The sequence below is a fragment of the Trachemys scripta genome, chromosome 2 (assembly GCF_013100865.1).
Source record: "Trachemys scripta elegans isolate TJP31775 chromosome 2, CAS_Tse_1.0, whole genome shotgun sequence".
Lineage (NCBI taxonomy): Eukaryota > Metazoa > Chordata > Testudines > Emydidae > Trachemys > Trachemys scripta.
This window is the reverse complement of record NC_048299.1, coordinates 52,668,405-52,685,708: the sequence shown is the minus strand read 5'-3', so window position 1 is coordinate 52,685,708 and position 17,304 is coordinate 52,668,405. Positions and strand designations below refer to the sequence as shown.

At 38.7% G+C, this 17,304-nt stretch overlaps 1 protein-coding gene across 2 annotated transcripts in view; it reads left to right on the top strand.

Moving 5' to 3' along the window:
- The window catches only part of DGKB (diacylglycerol kinase beta), a 457,353-nt gene that overhangs the window by 130,577 nt on the left and 309,472 nt on the right, over positions 1-17,304 (top strand). The window contains exons 12-13 of one of the 2 annotated variants that reach the window (XM_034760547.1): positions 6,186-6,284; positions 15,015-15,047. In XM_034760547.1, coding sequence (XP_034616438.1) covers positions 6,186-6,284; positions 15,015-15,047 — 132 coding nt within the window. The remainder of the gene's footprint in view (positions 1-6,185; positions 6,285-15,014; positions 15,048-17,304) is intronic. The other variant, XM_034760549.1, reaches the window with a different exon arrangement.

Sequence of the window (17,304 nt, the reverse complement as noted above, 5' to 3'; positions counted from 1 at the left end):
ATCAGGGGGTAGCCGTGTTAGTCTGTATCTACAAAAACAACAAGGAGTCTGGTGGCACCTTAAAGACTAAGAGATTTATTTAGGCATAAGCTTTCGTGAGTAAAAACCTCACTTCTTCGGTGTGGCATCCGAAGAAGTGAGGTTTTTACTCACGAAAGCTTATGCCCAAATAAATCTCTTAGTCTTTAAGGTGCCACCAGACTCCTTGTTGTTTTTGAAAAAAGAATGTGTAAAACAGCTCCCAAAATCTTGCAGAACTGTTTTAAATTACTGTAACAGTAGGTAAGTAAGTGCTCCCAGTAAAGCACCCTGAAACACACCCATTAACATATTACAAAAACATGATGTCATTAAAGTGTATATACACTCTCCGCAGCACAAAACCATGGCCCAGGATGTTAACTTTGAGGGCCCTCACCCAATTTTCTGCTTTCAGGTAACATGTTAATGTTGGTTGCAGCAAGAGTTTGTGGCAATGTTCCATTGAGCTTTTCCAGTAGCACTATAGCTACACAAGTTCGCAATAGTATTCGTTGGCACAGACCCAAGCCATCTTCTGGCTCCATGTTGATCCACACACATAGTATCAGGAATTTCCCTTGACTGCTGGGAACCAGGAGTGGTGTATAAGTGGGTGAATCTGCTGCCTGTTCAGGCTTTGAAAACCAGATCTGTCCTGAGCCCACTCTGGAAGTATTCCACTTTAGCCTCACATATTGTGCAGAAGGCACAGCACACCACAATAAAGTGCATTGCGTTGGCCACATTTACATCCTGACAGGTCTGAAGACATCGCCAGTGAGCCCAAAGGTATACTCCATTCTGCAGCTACTCAGTGTGTAGTTGAATTCACTTTTTCTTGTGTGGGTGATGTCAGGGTATGGCTTCATGAGCCACGTTAGAAGAGGATAGGTGGGATCCCCTCAAATAAATGTTGGAACAGAAACACCATACATAACCACATCATTTATTGGGAATCAAGTCCCTTCTTCCCCTCTCTGGTACAATCCCAGTCTCCTGAGTATCCTTTCCCGTGTGTCCAATGTTGGTGTTCATGAACTGACCCCTGTGGTGCATTAAGCTTTGGAGAATGAGTGAATAGTAATTCTTTTAGTGGGCAAAGTATTGGGATGTATGTTTCATCAAAGGCTCCTGCATGGTTCAGAAACCCCGTCCTTCAAAATCCCACTATAATTTCACAGACTTTGATTATGGCAATCACTTGTGAGTAGAGTACAATAATGATAGCGTGGCAAACCTGTACAAACTCCACCCCAACAGTTGACTTTCCATCCCTGATCTGATTTGCAACTGCCAGGTAGCTTTCAGGTGTTTCCAGCTTCTTAAGGGCAATAGCCACCCACTTCGGTACTGGTATGGGTTTCCGAAAACAAGTGGTCTGGTGCTGGAGGATTGGAGCAAGCAGCATGCACGACTCCATGAAGGTCTGCTTCCTCATTCAGAAGTTGGGCAGCTACTGGTCATCATTCCAGGCTTCCAGTTTGATGTAGTCCCATCACACCATGCTGTTTCTTTGGGACCAAAAGCAGTGGTCCCCCATCTTCATCATCTCAAATTTTTCTGGACTCATTTTGTCCAGTATCCAGTACTGGACCGCGTGAACATCTGTCCCATAAGGTGTAGCAGGAGCAGCACCACATCATCACGGACTTGCTCAGTGTCTTCAAGCAGTTTGAAAGAAAGGAAAGATGACTGGGAGCTGCTATTATCAAATAGGTGAAGGCTGCATATAGTAGCAGCAACACCTGCAAGACAGTTCCCAGAGTGTCTCCTGTGACACAAATGACTGGGATACCATCCCTGAAATGGTAGTGCTACCATTGCATACTAAAAAGGGGTAGTATGGACACAGGCATGTGTTGTGAACAGTGTATACCCATGATCAGCACAGCAAATGTGGACACTTGGCATAAGTATGAGGTACTGTAAATGTACTAATGGTACATGGACAAGTACCCAGGGAAGTATGCCAGTTAAGACGCAGCCTTAAAGGTATGCAATACTAGCATGATTGTTCCTCAGCCTTTACAATCCATAATGTTTTTGGATTTGGATACACAATGAGGTTGTAAAGTGTTTTGACAATTCTTCTGTCTCAAACACATTCTTTGTTACCTCTGACAGCACTTTCAAGCCTTTAGCCCCTGTGCTTTTTAACAATTCAGTCTATATTCAAACATAACTTGCTGCTGTAATTTCTTCATCCATTATTGGTGGGCTTACCATCATCTCTAGTTGAGGTTTTTTAGGCTTATCACCATGTAGTTCCTTTATATATTCTCCCCATTTCTTGTTTTTATCTTTGGATTCTGTCAAATACAGTACAGTAACTCCTCACTTAAAGTCATCCCGGTTAACGTTGATTTGATGTTAAGTTGCAGATCAATTAGGGAACATGCTCATTTAAAGTTGTGAAATGTTCCCTTCTAACGTCGTTTGGCAGTCGCGTGTTTTGTCCACTGCTTGCAGGAAGAGCAGCCCGTTGCAGCTAGCTGGTGGGTGGCTGGAACCAGGGTGGACTAGCAGCCCCCCCTATCAGCCCCCCCATCAGCTCCCCATTCCTCTAAGTTCCCTGTGCAGCAGCTGTCCCGCCCCCCACTGCCATGTTCTGCTCCTGCCCTCTGCCTTGGAACTGCTCCCAGAGACTCCTGCTTGCTGTATGGGGAGAGGGGAGTGTCTCCGCCTCCCCCTTGCTCCTGCACCCCGCTTACCTCATCTTCCATAGAGCAGGGGACACACACGATGAAGGGAGCTTCTAGGCAGTAGCTGCAGTCTCAGGTCTCAGGAAGCTGATTTAATTAAGGCAGTGTACTTAAACCAGGGGTCAGCTACTTAAAGGGGAAATGCACATTTTTTCTCTCACACACAGGGTCTGTGTCTCTGTCTGCCCTCTCTCCTTTCCTGCTGCCTTGGAGAGTGTTGTGAGAGTTAACCCTTGAGGGCTCAGTCAATTGCTAGTTCATTTAGCAGTAAGGCATTCCCTGGGAAATATCCCACCCTCTGACACCTCCACCTCAACCGAGCTTCACAATCATCATCACTGTGTACCAGTATTAAATTGTTTGTTTAAAACTTATAGTGTGTGTGTGTGTGTGTGTGTATATATATTTATATATAGATACAGTCTTTTGTCTGGTGAAAAAAATTTCCCCCCTCATTTACATTAATTCTTATGGGGAAATTGGATTCGCTTAACATCGTTTTGCTTAAAGTCACGTTTTTCAGGACCATAACTACAAGATTAAGTGAGGAGTTCCTGTATTGTCCATTTTTGTTCTTAAGGGTCACATTGGTCACCTTTTGTAATTGAAGACTTTCATCTTCTAATACATCTCTCTTTGTTCTCTTTATCCAATTGTTTTGTGGTGGGTAAACTTCCCAGGAGCAGTGTCTTTTGCCACCAAGAGCATTCACAGGCTGAGGTTGGTGTAACGGCCTTTAGATAAAGAGGCTAGCTATGATATAAGCAGGGAAACTTGTCAAATAAGCAGTCTTGAACAATTTGATGACAGTATTAACAGGGAGTGGTAGGGCAAATGCTCCAAATGTCCAAAGATGACACTGTGACATGGCAAGTGCAGGCCACCATTCAAAAAGATTGTTGCCAAAATCCCTGCTGCCTTGTGGGTTAAGCCTTTTGGCTAAAAGCTAGAATTCCAACTCTCTTGCCACGCCCAAACTAGCTACACTTAATTCTTGGGGCCTTTGTGCAGTATTGGCCCCAAAGTTATATCATGATAACATGACTTACTATTTCTCAAATGCCACGCAAAATTACTGGCCCTCAGTGTGAACCCGTGCCCTGCCTGGCCATATGTGTGTAACTGGCAACTGCAGAGATTGCTGCATGGACTATAAGGGGATTGAATCAACCCTGGAACCTAGCCAATATACGTAAAGAAATGGAAAGGCTCAACATTACCATAATGAGACTAAGCGAAGTGTTCTGGAGAGGTCTAGATTTTGTTTCAGGTCTTCTAAGCGGCAAAGAATACAGAGTTATCAGTGCAGGTGGATGTCAGAGTAGGTAAGGAGTGGCAATTATAGTAGACAGGACTATAACTGGAAGGATAGAACAAGTGAATATATCATCTGAATGTGCAATGATAATAGTGATAAAAAGACTTCCAAAAGATATGATTATTCAAGTATATGCCTCAACAACTGCACATTCTGATGAGGATGTCAAAACATTCTATTTAAATATTGAAATAATGGAAATCAGCGGTGGAAAGAAAAATAGAGTCATCCTTATATGACTTATATGGAACGCAAAAGTAGGAGGGAAAAGAATATCGGTCGCAGTTGGTTTATTTGCCCTTAGTGAAAAAAACAACAGAAAAGAAAGATTCATAGACTCGGGAGAAACATGACCTCATTATCTGCAGTAGTTATTTTGAATAAAAGGCACACATGGGAATCACCAGGAGGGATGTGTATAAAACAAATTGATTTTATCAGATCAACCATAGGTATAGAAATAGTGTTAGGAAGGTTAAGATTATGCCAAGTGCAGATTGTAGATCAGATCATAGATTGGTAGTGGTGAGAATGAATATCAAACTGAGAAAGATACAGAAAGCCAAATATTATCTAGCATGGAACCTTGAAGCTCTGAGGAATCAAGAAATACAAAGTTACTACCAAGATGAAGTGTTGCAGATCATTAATAAAAACAAAGACCGAGTGATTTGGGAATGTCTGAAAGAAGCTATAAAAGAAGCTGCAGATAAACAACTAGGGAAGATATTAATAACTAAGAAAAACCCATGGATAACATATGAAATCATTGCTCTGATGGATGAAAGAACAAAAGTAAAACCACAAAGATCAAGAACTGGAAAAAAACCGGAAGTCACAATATAAAGATAAAGAATAAATGCAGATTAATAAAGTCTGAGTAGCTGAATGAGAAATGCAGAGAAATTGAATAAAGAAAACAAAGTGGGATGTAAATGGATTTATAGATTATATGAAGAATAGTCCTAATTAAATTTTTTGCACTTCTCTAAAAACTTGAAAAATAGTTTTCTGGACAATATTTTTGGGCTGTACAGAATATATTATGATGTAGTATATTATTAATAATAATCATGTTTATTACCATAGAGCCTAAAGGGCAACCAAAAATGGAACCCCATTGTGCTAGGCACTGTACAGACACAGAATAGTTGAAAGTCCCTGGCCCCCAAAATCTTATAATCTAATGAGACAAGACAGACACACAGGGTGGAGGAATCGGGGGTGGAACACAGAAGCAGAGTGAACAGTATGTTGGCAGCAAATAGCATGTTAGTTCCACAGTTTTTTTTTTAAGAGATCAGCTAAATGGAAGGAAAAGGAAAGGAGTGAGAATGAGGGGGACAGGGCAGGTTGGAGTGAAGCTGAGGTGAAGAGACTGAGAGAGAGGACAGGCTGGCGCAAACATCCAATCAATACCGCTCAGGGAAAATAAGAGAACATCAACAGTTCTGAATGGAATGTCCAAAGGTGAAAAAGGTCCCACTTTGGCTGATTTTGCTCCTGCCAGTTGGAGTCTCTGTCTGGCTCCTCTCTGAACTTTTCTCCAAGGTCACATGGTGGACAGGAAGGGAGGCAGCAACTGGGTCCTAGTGCCACCCCTTTATAGTTGTTCCAAGAGACTGTTGTGCGCAGGATGGGGGGGAGCAGCCGAGCGTCATTTTACCCCCTCCACCTGAATGCAGAAATCCCTGCTTTGGCTGCATTACATTTCAGTTAGAAAAGTACTCATAGACAATTACCCTTCCTGCTGAGCTATTTGGAAGTCTGGGCAGTCAGAAAATATGTCCACATTATATTTTCCAAAAGTGCACAAAGAGAAGCAGTGTTTTCACTATTGTATGTGCTTAAAAAAGAGGGCAGTTCATTTGTTCAGGATTGGTTGATCTACAGAGAGAATTAACTTTTAGAATTTTGAAAACTCGGGAAAAAATAATTAAACTGAAGCAAAGTGAGTTCCTAGAATACTGTATGTGAGTCAAATAATTCTGTCACTTGACAACAATTCTTAAATATTTTCCTGTATTCTTGTACTGATCTAGTGTATTCATATTCACGCTATTCCAGATAGGGCATAGGTTCTTTATAGAAATATTCTAGTGAGATACTGTGGTGATTATTAATTTTCTCTCTTTTCCTCACAGCTCCATAATAAATGTGCTTCACATCTAAAGCCTGAATGTGACTGTGGCCCTTTGAAGGACCATATTTTACCACCTACAACAATCTGCCCAATAGTATTGGTGAGTTCGTCATATGCTTCTCCCCCTCACCCCCCATATATTGCATTTTCCTTCATGTGGCAATGAACTTTCTGTAGGATATGCTATAACTGAAGCTGACTCAGGTTTTATTATTTAGTCATGCTGTACTTACCAGAAATTGTATAGGCAGAACACTTCTACATTTTACATCTTTTATAGATCCAACTTCCCAGAATAATGAAGTTATTCTTATGGGCAGATTTTGCTTGGGATGCACATTGTATATCTGCAGTGCTGAGGTCTCTCATCTCAACCGGAGGTTACCTAGAATGATGACATTGGCCTTGCAGCAAGCTATGCGTCAACATTATGGTGTATTTTATTCTGCAGGAGTGGACAGTAAATTTCACTGTCCACAAAACAATTACTCAGTTCAATGAAAATAGAAAAAGAAATGCACACTGTACATTGGTACGACTGAAAAAGGCTGAGCAGTTTGTCATGAGAAAGAGACCTTCAGAATTAACATCTATATTAATACATTAAATTGAGTTTTTATGCTTATGAAAGTCACAGCATCATCATGTTAATGCTAATAACAGATATGATATACATGGACACATAGACATTTCATTTTAAAGACACTTCATAACAAAAAAAGTAATGGTTGAATTTGAGAAAATATACAGCAGTCAGAAAAATTAGGAAAAGTGGCTTTCTAAACGCTAAACTTTTTCTTAAAAAAAAAAAAAAAAGCTTCTGCTTATTAAATAGTCTGTAATGATTTGTAAATTATCTGTGTTCTCTTTTTGCTGTTTGTTTGTTAATGCCTGAGTCTCACCCTACAACTATATAAATCAAGAATCACTCCATTGCAGTCACTGGAGTCAAAGCTATGTCAAGCTGGTGTTAGTAACTTAAATTGCAAAATGGTAGCTTCCTAGATTATCTGTAATGACGTGTTGATTTCCGTGATTATTGTGTTTCGCTGATTGCAGATAATGTAAGTTTATGTGTAGAAAGAGATTTTTGTTTTTTTGTTTTCTTAAGCACCACTACTGAAAACTCAACCTGAGATCTGAAAGCCAACTTGAATTTCAGATAATAACATGTACTACTTATGCATCATCACCAATAATAAAGCTTCTGTATGTGAAATTTTGCCCTTGGTAACATTTGTGCAACTCCATTTTTTTCCATGGTGTTTTACAAGTGCAAAGGAGGCAGACTTTTGTCCTGAAGTTGGAATTTAGTTAACAGTTCTGTTGATATGTAAACCTAGTTCATCCTTGCGTAGCTTTATTTGAATCTGCAAATTTAAAAGGAGTAAAAGTACTGAGAAATATTAGAGACCTAAAGTAAACAGATCTGACTCAAACTACATACCGGTAAATCAATTTGGACAGTGCATTGCAGCACTGGACATGTACATTGTCATGGGAAGGAGGTGGTTGCCTTTGGTGCAGTATATTTCACTGGAAACTTTACTGTTTTACAATACAGTATGTTTGGTCATCCAGTAGATCCTTCCAAAAATGTGTAATAATACAGCACTATGTACACTCACATTACAGATCGCACATTGCTGACCTGGATAACAGGAATTCCTCCTGGATATGATTGATTACAGTGCATACGTTGTTTGTCTTGGCAATTTTTAAAATTGGTTTCTCCCACTTCCTTTGTTGTGGAGATTGCTCTTGATGAATGTAATACTTCAATGAACATGAAACCAGCTCTATCAATAACTACAGTAAAGCAGTGAATACCTGCGTGCAGGAAGAACCATAGTGACGTAATCCTCTAAATGTGCAATAGTAAACACATTCATTCGTTCATCAGTAGAAATGTTGCGTTTCAGAGACAATACATTATGTACTAGGAAGAGGGGGGATCTCTTATCTGGTACACTATGGTATCACTGATCACTAGAGAAAGTGGTTTTGTTTTGTTTTGTTTTGTTGCATTATTGCTAGTGAGTAGAAATTTAGCGTGTCATAAAAAGAAAAAGCAAATAAACATTGTGGAAGGCCATGCTCCTGGAGATCATCCAATATCATTTCTTACTTGCAGGGCCGACGAGGGGTGGGGAAGCCGGTACAAATTACCAGGGCCTGGCGGTCCGGAAGCGGGCCCAGGGCCCGGCTTCCCCACCACTCTCGTCGGCCCTGTTTAGCCGGGCCGCCCTTGCTGGGGAACCCGAAAAAAATTTTTCACCGGGGCCCGAACCCACTCTCAGCAGCCCTGCTTACTTGGAGGTTTCATTTTCCTAGGCCTTCCTCCAGTGAATCCAGATTCTCCCCAGAGGTCTGGTGGCAAAGACCAAACAGCAAACTGAAAACTCTTGCATCAAGGTCTTATAAAGAAAATAGCCCCTCCCTCCTGGGTATTGGTATCTGTTAGTCAAAGTTCAAAGCAGACAGACAGATTTTCTTTATCTCTTGGAAAGTCTGCCAGCAGGCCAGACTCCTCCACAATCTGTCCTGTTTTGAGGGATTGAGGCAGTTTGTATCTGGTCCCCTTTCCTACCATGTCTATCTGGGAAGGCCAACAAATTCCAGAAGCCCTAGTGGCTGAGAAGGAGAGAAGCCTTGCATCACTCTCATTTCAAGGTAGAAGTATATTGGTCCCTAGGCAGAGTTAGAAGCCTGGGTTCTCAGATCTCAAATTGCCACCCCCGGAATACTCCTTCACTCTTAGAGGTCATTCCCTTCACCCATGTGCCTTTTTAGCAATCTTACACTTTTGTTATTGCCATTGTCACTGTCCCACATGACATTCTCATAAGCAAACTAAGGAATGTGGTCTTGATAAAATTACTATAAGGCAGGTGCACAATTGGTTGAAAGGTCCTTTTTAAAGAGTAGGTATCAGTGGTTTGCTGTCAAACAGGGAGGTTGTATCTAGTGGGTTTCCGCAGGGGGTGAGTCCTGGGTATGATACTATTCAGTATTTTCATTAATGACTTGGATAATGGAGTGGAGAGTGTATTTATAAAATTGGTGGATAACAGCATCTGGGAGGGTTGAAAGCACTTTAGAGGACAAGATTAGAATTCAAAATGACCTTGAAAATTGGAGAATTGGTCTGAAATCTATAAGATGAAATCCAGTAAAGACAAGTGCAAAGTACTTCACTTAGGAAATAAAAACCAAATGTACAAATACAAAATGGGGAATAACCGGCTAGATGGTAGTACTGCTGGAATGAATCTAAAGGTTACAGTGGATCACAAGTTGAATACAAGTCAAGAATGTGATGCAGTTGTGAAAAAGACTAATATTCCGGGGTGCATTAACAGTAGTGTTGTATGTAAGACACACGAGGTAATTGTCATATTCTAATTGACACTTGAGGCCTCAGCTGGAATATGGTGTCCAATTCTAGGCGGAACACTTTAGGAAAGATGTGGACAAATGAGAGAGAGTCCAGAGGAGAGCCACAAAAATGAAAAAAGGGTTTAGAAAACCTGACCTGTTATGAAGGGTTAAAAAAAACGGGGCATATTTAGTATTGAGAAAAGAAGACTAAGAGGAGACTTGACAATAGCCTTCAAATATATTAAAAAGCCTTTATAAAAAGGACTGATCTATTGTTCTCCATGTCCGCTGAATGTAGGACAAAAAATAACAGGCTTAATCTGCAGCAAGGGAGATTTAAGTTAAATATTAGGAAAAACTTTCTAATGATAAGGTTAAGCTCTGGAATAGGCTTCTAAGAGAGGAATTCCCATCACTGGAAGTTTTTAAGAACAGGTTGGACAAACACCTGTCAGGGATGGTCTAGGTTTTCTTGGTCCTGCCTCAGCACTGGGGCCTGGACTTGATGACTTCTCAAGGTGCCTTCCAGTCCTACATTTCTATGTTGATTCTATGATTTATTTTTGTTTTCACAATAATTTAATGATTATGAAATATTAAATATCATAGAATTTCACTGAGAAGATTGATGCTCTTTGGAAGACAACGAGGACAAAGCAATGTTCAGTGAAGTTTAGCTGTATGGTGGTGGTGGTGGGAGGAGAGGTGGTAGAGTTGAAAGGGGGCAAACTATCCAGATATATTACATGGATTGAATATCACCAGCCTGCTGGAAGAGATGGAAACAGGCAGCAGCTAAGAAGATAAACTTAATAATAATTGATATTACAGTAAATAAAATCTTGCCCTGTGCTCTGTGAGCAACACTATATACAAGATTGACATGACATGTTAAACTCCTTATTTTAGGTCACTTGTGAGTTTTTTCATCTACTGTCCTTTGGTCTTAAATTTCTTATGCTTGTTCTCAGCACAGAAATTAGGTGTTTGAGAAAGTTTGATATAAATCCATTTGCTGTTTGTGAATTACAACGGTATCAAATAATTCATGTTATGTATTTTTTTAAATGTGCTCTTTTGCATTCAAAATAGCACAAGATGCTTTTTTTATTTTTAACATATTAGTAAATCAGCAAATCAGATACAGATTTCACCCAGGCCATTTTACAAACTTTCCGTATGATGTATTATGTTCCTTAATGTGAATTATGTCCTTTGTAATACATCATATCCCTGCATTTATTATTGCAAAAGGGGTTACAGTCTGTGGCCCCAATCCTGCAAGTTGCAATGCATGAGCAGACCTCTGTACCCACATAGAACCTCACTGATTTCAGTGGAGCTACCATCAAGCTGATGGAGCAACTCATGGAGAATACCTTTCAGGATCATGACCTGACTCTCTGTAACCAACAGGCTTTCAATGACACATTCTCTGTCACATATCCAAATTACTTCATAATAATGTCAAGCTCTGATATAACATATAGGTTCATAAAACCTCCAATTTTGAGTAACAGTAAAATATTAAGATTCTTAAATATGTAAACAAACAAAAAAAGCACTTACTCCCAAAGAGGATGCAAGATGATCACCTCTAACATGTGACTCTAACAGCCAGTTAAAGAAGCAGGGTTTGGGAACACATTACATTCAGATCTCCCATCCAGACATGAAGTATCTTTCAAAACATTAAAAACGAGGCCTACCAGATTCTGCCTATACATTCAGTAGGCAAAGCTCTCAGCTGAAAAATATGGGAAACACACTCATTTTGGGAATTGACAATGTGTATTCTTTAAAGTAACTATATAGATACACATAAGACTTTGCATGATTCCATATCATACAAAGATCTAGCACTTTGTACATGGCTCATCTGTAATTTTTACATGTTTTAATAAGACATATTTTGTCTACTTTAAAATGGGCCATATTCACAGTTCCAGTTTATTGTACATATTGTATATTGTATGGTGAAGTTTCTTGCTTGACTTAAATGAGTTTAGTTATAAACTGTGCATGCAGATCTCAAGTGATAGTCTTTTAATAGATGTCAGATACACTTTATTGCTACCCTCTTTTATTTCAGTAACGTTTTAATTAATTCACACTGATTGAATAAATGTACATTGAGACTTGTTTCCTAATGAGGGCACATTTAGAGGAAAGGTTTTGCATCATTCTGATATCCTGTGGGTAATTATATTCTAATTATATGGTGGGGGGAAAAGTCTATAACTCAGTGCTGATATTGTTCATTGGACCCAATTAATTACATGCACATAATGAAAGTTCATGATAAAGTTGACTGGCAGTGAGTTTAAAAATCTTTAACTCAATTGAATCCTAGCCTAGCGTGAGTATAGAATTAGACTATAACCAGGTTAGAAATGGAGTATTGGAATGGGATGAGTGAGTCTCCAATAAGAAAGAAAAGCTGCTCTCTCTTTACAATATGGCTTTTTATATGAAGCAAAAAAGGAGTAAGGCTGCCTGACATCTTGGCTTCTCTATTTTGGTGCCTTCTCTCTCTTTGTTTCATTTTATCAATGTACAACCACACTGTTCTTTCTATCAGTGTAAACAAGTAATAGAATAATTAGATTTTCTCTCTATCCACTCTAAATCATATATGTTCCTTTGTGTAATAACAAATCAACCAAATCACATAATATGATTTATACATAATAAATCTGATTCTACTGTCACTTTTACCGCTTTCACTCTGGTGAAACTTCATTTACTTCATTGGAGTTACTGCATATAATTACTTCAATCCACGTAAGTGATCTTAAAAACCATAATCTAAACTTTGTATTTACGAAACAAGGTACAAACTGTAAACCATTATGTACATTGACTTTACATTGGGTATATTATGAAGCTCCACACATCATTGTTTCCATAGTAACTAATCAATTTCAAAAAGAAATAGTGGAGTGACATTAAGCTGTATCAAAAAGTGAAAGAAATAAAATGGATAAAATTGACCATAAAGCAAATTGAGCATAAAGTCAGCATGTGGTGATGTGGGGGGTTTATTGCCAGTAGTTAGGATTATCTGCCTAAGTCATTGTTCGGCCATTCCTGAGTGATTTGGTTATTCCTAAAAGTTATTGCAATAGAAACCTTAGAATACCTCACACTGTCTTACATTCTCTTGCATAAATCAATTCAGATTTTCTTTTATCTGGTGAAAATACACATTATAAAAGCAAGCTTTATGATGCATAGGAAAGGTAAGTGACTTGGCAATGGCATGACAGGAAATGTGTGACAGAACTGGGAATTAGTTATCCTGGATCCTATTCCTGTGCCTTAACCTTAAGACTATTCATCTGTTCTTCTCATGTACAGTGTATGGGTGAAATTCACTCTTGTGGAGAGAGTCAGCTCAAAGCCTATGCACCTTTCAAACCCTCAAAAATGATGTTAAGTAGGTCATAGGACTTGTTCAAGGCTTCTGCAGAGGGGTAAATTTCACCTATTTAAGTAACTTATATTTACACTAGTAAGCATTATTTGTGTATGTCCTTGCACTGCAAAATTTATGTAATAGTGTTGCACACCGTATAATGAAACTGTGAGATTAAAACACAGAGAAAGGTATTTTCCTCAAACACATTATATCAAATTTCAGATTCAGTTCTCTGCAAATCTAAAACAGTTGAAATACAATGATGTTCTTATCTACAGCAAGAGTTTTTCCATTTCTTTGAAGTCAGATTGAAATTAATAATTGCCCTGGAGGAAAGAAAGTATCTTTCCAATTAATTATCTGTATTGCAAACACAGTTCAATGTTAAAATGAATAAGATGCTGATAAACTGAAATGGCAGACGTTCAATCATTTTGAATTATACCTCGCTGCCTGCCTGCCCCATCGCTGTTATCCATTCCTAAATTTGTTTCTCGGATCATCTTCCATTGGACTTTAATACACGTTTATCTTAAATCGACTTTTTCAGTTTGTATCTTCTTTCTTAGAGGATCATGTATTATTAGCTACTATGGTATACGTTTATTTTAGGTTTTAAATGTAAGTAATAAGCCATGCTGTCTTGGGCCTTACTGTTGATGCATTCTTTGAGTTGTGAGATCAAAGACCAACTGTCTTCAGTCGCTCAAGAAGTGCACCAAAGGTCCAGAAATGTGAACACAGGAAAATAATAATCTGTTTGTGATCTTAACAGGACTTTTTTATTTTTTTAATTTGATAGCTAAACACTTAACAAAAATATCAGACTCCATACAAAGATAGCCTTGTTCTCAAAATAGCTTACACAATAGAGTACAAGGGAAAGAGTAATTAATAGAGAAAATGTTCTAAACAACTTATCTATGTTATTTTTCTGTTATATTCACCAGTACAGCCCAGCTGCTTTGTGGTACTCTCCTGTTGCAAAGCAGTCTCATATTTAATATAACCAGACAGCTGAGGGAAACCTTGGGAGGCATAGAGAGAGCCTCTATAGTAGCTCTGAGGCTGTCCCCTCTCCTGGCCTCCAGTGCAGGCATATAGCTAAAGGAAAAAGGTTTGGCCAAGATGTCCAGGTACCTGACTGATCACGAGCTGCTGGCGTAGCCCCTTGGGAATGAGGGCAGCTGGTGCAAGATTAGAGCAGCCTGCTTTTAAAAAATACGTAGATGTGGATGTCAACAATCTCTCCCATCTTTGATCTGGCTCTTACTCTCATGTTTGTGTAATATTATTGAAAAGCTTGTAATAAAACAGCTCTCACAATAAATGGGTAACTCAGGTTTTCTTTGACCCTTGTTAGTCAGTTCCCAGATGCTTATGGCACAGAGACAGCTTTTGTTGAATGATCTGCTCCTGGAGATTCATGGACATCAGATGCCCATGTATCTATTTGCTCCATCAGTTGCCTTCAATACAGTTTATTGCACACCCTAGTGCGAGTAGACAGAGCTGTATTTGTGAATGTCACAGTTTCATTTTTTAAAATGTGTAGTAGTGTATACCTTTGCCTATCAACAGAAAACAGAAATTATTTCTGTACATGCACACTGTATAGTTTCTTAACCAATTAGTAGAAAAAGATGGTTTATCAGTCGCTCCTGGCTTTGGACTAGGATTCAAAAAATTAAAAGGACAAAAAAAGAAGAAAATATTTACAAGAAGCAAAAGGTGTCTCTTTAAACTATTTCAGGCAACACAGACATTTTTTCCACATTATTTCTCTGAATCTGTAAGCAAGTGTTCTCAGCCTCATTCTCAGAAATATGAATCATGTGATGTGGTAGCCATAATGCTGTGAGAATATACTTTTGTGGAAGAGTGTCAGAAATAGGAATAAACCAGCTCACTTATTTGTTGATTACTTATTCAGCATGACTGTTGTAACTTAATGTTCCTTTTAGTGGATTTCCCCTCCCACCTCCCATTGTTCTAATGTTTTAGCTGAAACGTTTTTTTCCCCAACAGACTCTACCTACTTTAGGAGTTTCACTCCCTGAGGTGCGTAACATAGAGGTGTCCACATATACATAAGTGTAAAAGGGTCTTGATATTGCAACATTCTTCTTGCAATAAAGTGCATTTTGGGGCTGGCCTAGTGGTTTAGTGGTGGAAGTCTACATTGTCATTTGAAAAGACCAATTTCAGTTTTCAGGTTCTCTCTCTTATCTGGAGGCAGTGCTTCATGGTACTCAACAGTGATTCCCTGGAGTGATATTGAGTGATCCACGTTCCATCCTGTCTGACAGCCAAAGGATAGTATGACAAAGTGGGGAATGTGAGGGGGAGAAAAGGGGATATGAAAGGTGGGAAAATGTGTAGAATTAGAGTACTCACTTGGTGTAACAAGGGTTGTTTTAAATGTTATCAACCTGACGAATGGACAGAAGAGCAGAACAATTTGATTCCTTAAGCCATCAAAATGTACATTAACTTTTCAAAGTGCTACACTGAGTAACTCTCACTCAACTTCACCCATGTCCATCAGACAAAATAATTTACAGCTACATCATTCATTTTGTATGTCCTAATGAAAAAAATCATTGAATAGAACATAGTTGTAGTATAAATGTCTCTCACCTTGGAAATAAATGTCTGCATTTTGCAATTTCATTTATTTTAAGTGTCAGCTTTGCCTAACATTAATTTAAAAGTTGTGCACCATTATTCAGAAATGTTTTTATTAAATTGTTATTATCTCTTTAAAATGCCATTTTTAGTTTCTGATAAAACCTTGGATATCATAGTAATATCCCAATTCTTAAAAAAATATTCCTTTTAAATTGTAATTAGAAAGGAACCTTCATTTAGATTTTCTTTGATAGACATATACAGACCATCAGTGCCAGGGAATCTGAGAGAAAATTTTTTGGCCATGTAAATTTTTTTGTATTTGTATTAATGCAAATGTACAGTAAACAGTCAAGATGTATCTCTACTATGAGCCAGATCCTTGTTGGTGCAACACACATACAAAACCTGTGCCTAGCAGCAGGAGTGTGGAATAGAAGGTGGACAGTCCCTTATCTGCCCCTTTCAAAACATTACAGAGAGGGCACTCTTCTGGCACCCAGCGACATACTCTGGTGTCCTATATGTCCTATATCTAAGATAGATGGCAGGAAGTACAGAGGAAGTAAAGGCTAGCCTGTGGACATGACAGACCAAAATAAGGCAATTCATGATCCTAAGCATACTGCAACATGCTACTCACTCTGGTTCTGCCATTACATCCCTGCCCCAGCAACATGACCCCCACCATCACTTGGAAAAGTGACAGCAGGTGCCCATAATAGAGAAACACTGTTTTGGTTCTGTACATTTGAGATGTTTAGAGTTGCAGTTGGGATTGATGGATGTATTGCAACACCATTTTTGAAGCAGGCATTAGATTCACTGAAGCAGTCCCTTGTGGGAAAGTCCTGTAGAAGTTAATACAAAATAAATATACATTTTTAGAAATCACTGTAAAACAATAGATTATAGTAGATAATGTCTGTTCTGTAGATTTTCATAACCTCTAATGGAGTTCTATAGCAGGAATATAAATTTTCCATTATATTCTATAGGGTATAGAGATGCTATAGAAAACTCCTATATTTCTCTTAAAGCCTGTAGATTTTTCTGTTTCCAATGTATGGAGAAATTTTATAGTATAACTGTGCAGGAGAAGCTTTCTTGTTCAGTTAGGCAAATTGTTCTCTAACCCAGACCGCAAGTAATACAAGCTGGATAAAGGAGGTTGCTGGAAATGGAAGTATCAGTCATAGTGCCAACTGAGGGGCTTTGCTGTTATCTGTGTCTCACGCTGGGATTAAAAAAAACAACAACAACTGTGCTTGAGGTAATCATCACTTGCTGCTTCTAGTTTGTGAATGATCAATAACAGCAGGTTTGGGCATTGTGGTAAACATCGCTTTTGTCAAGACCATTCTCAGCAATGTAAAAATACTTTTTCTCTGAGAAACAGCATGGTGTAAAAAGAGATTTTTAACAGCACATATTAGGAATAGACCTATTTTTTAAAATAATTTATTTTCTCTCTTTTAAAATTATTTCCCCCTTTATATGTTGGATTTTACCCCTTTCCCTTATCTTCAGAGTTCTGGAGTTACTATACAATATGTTGCGCAATTTAACACTATTTAGAGTTTGAATTCTCCCCAATCCCCTGACTTCTGTCCTTAAACCATTTTTATATCAGCCACAGATGGTTTGAGATTTGAAAATACTGCAACATCAATAGCCATATTTGATC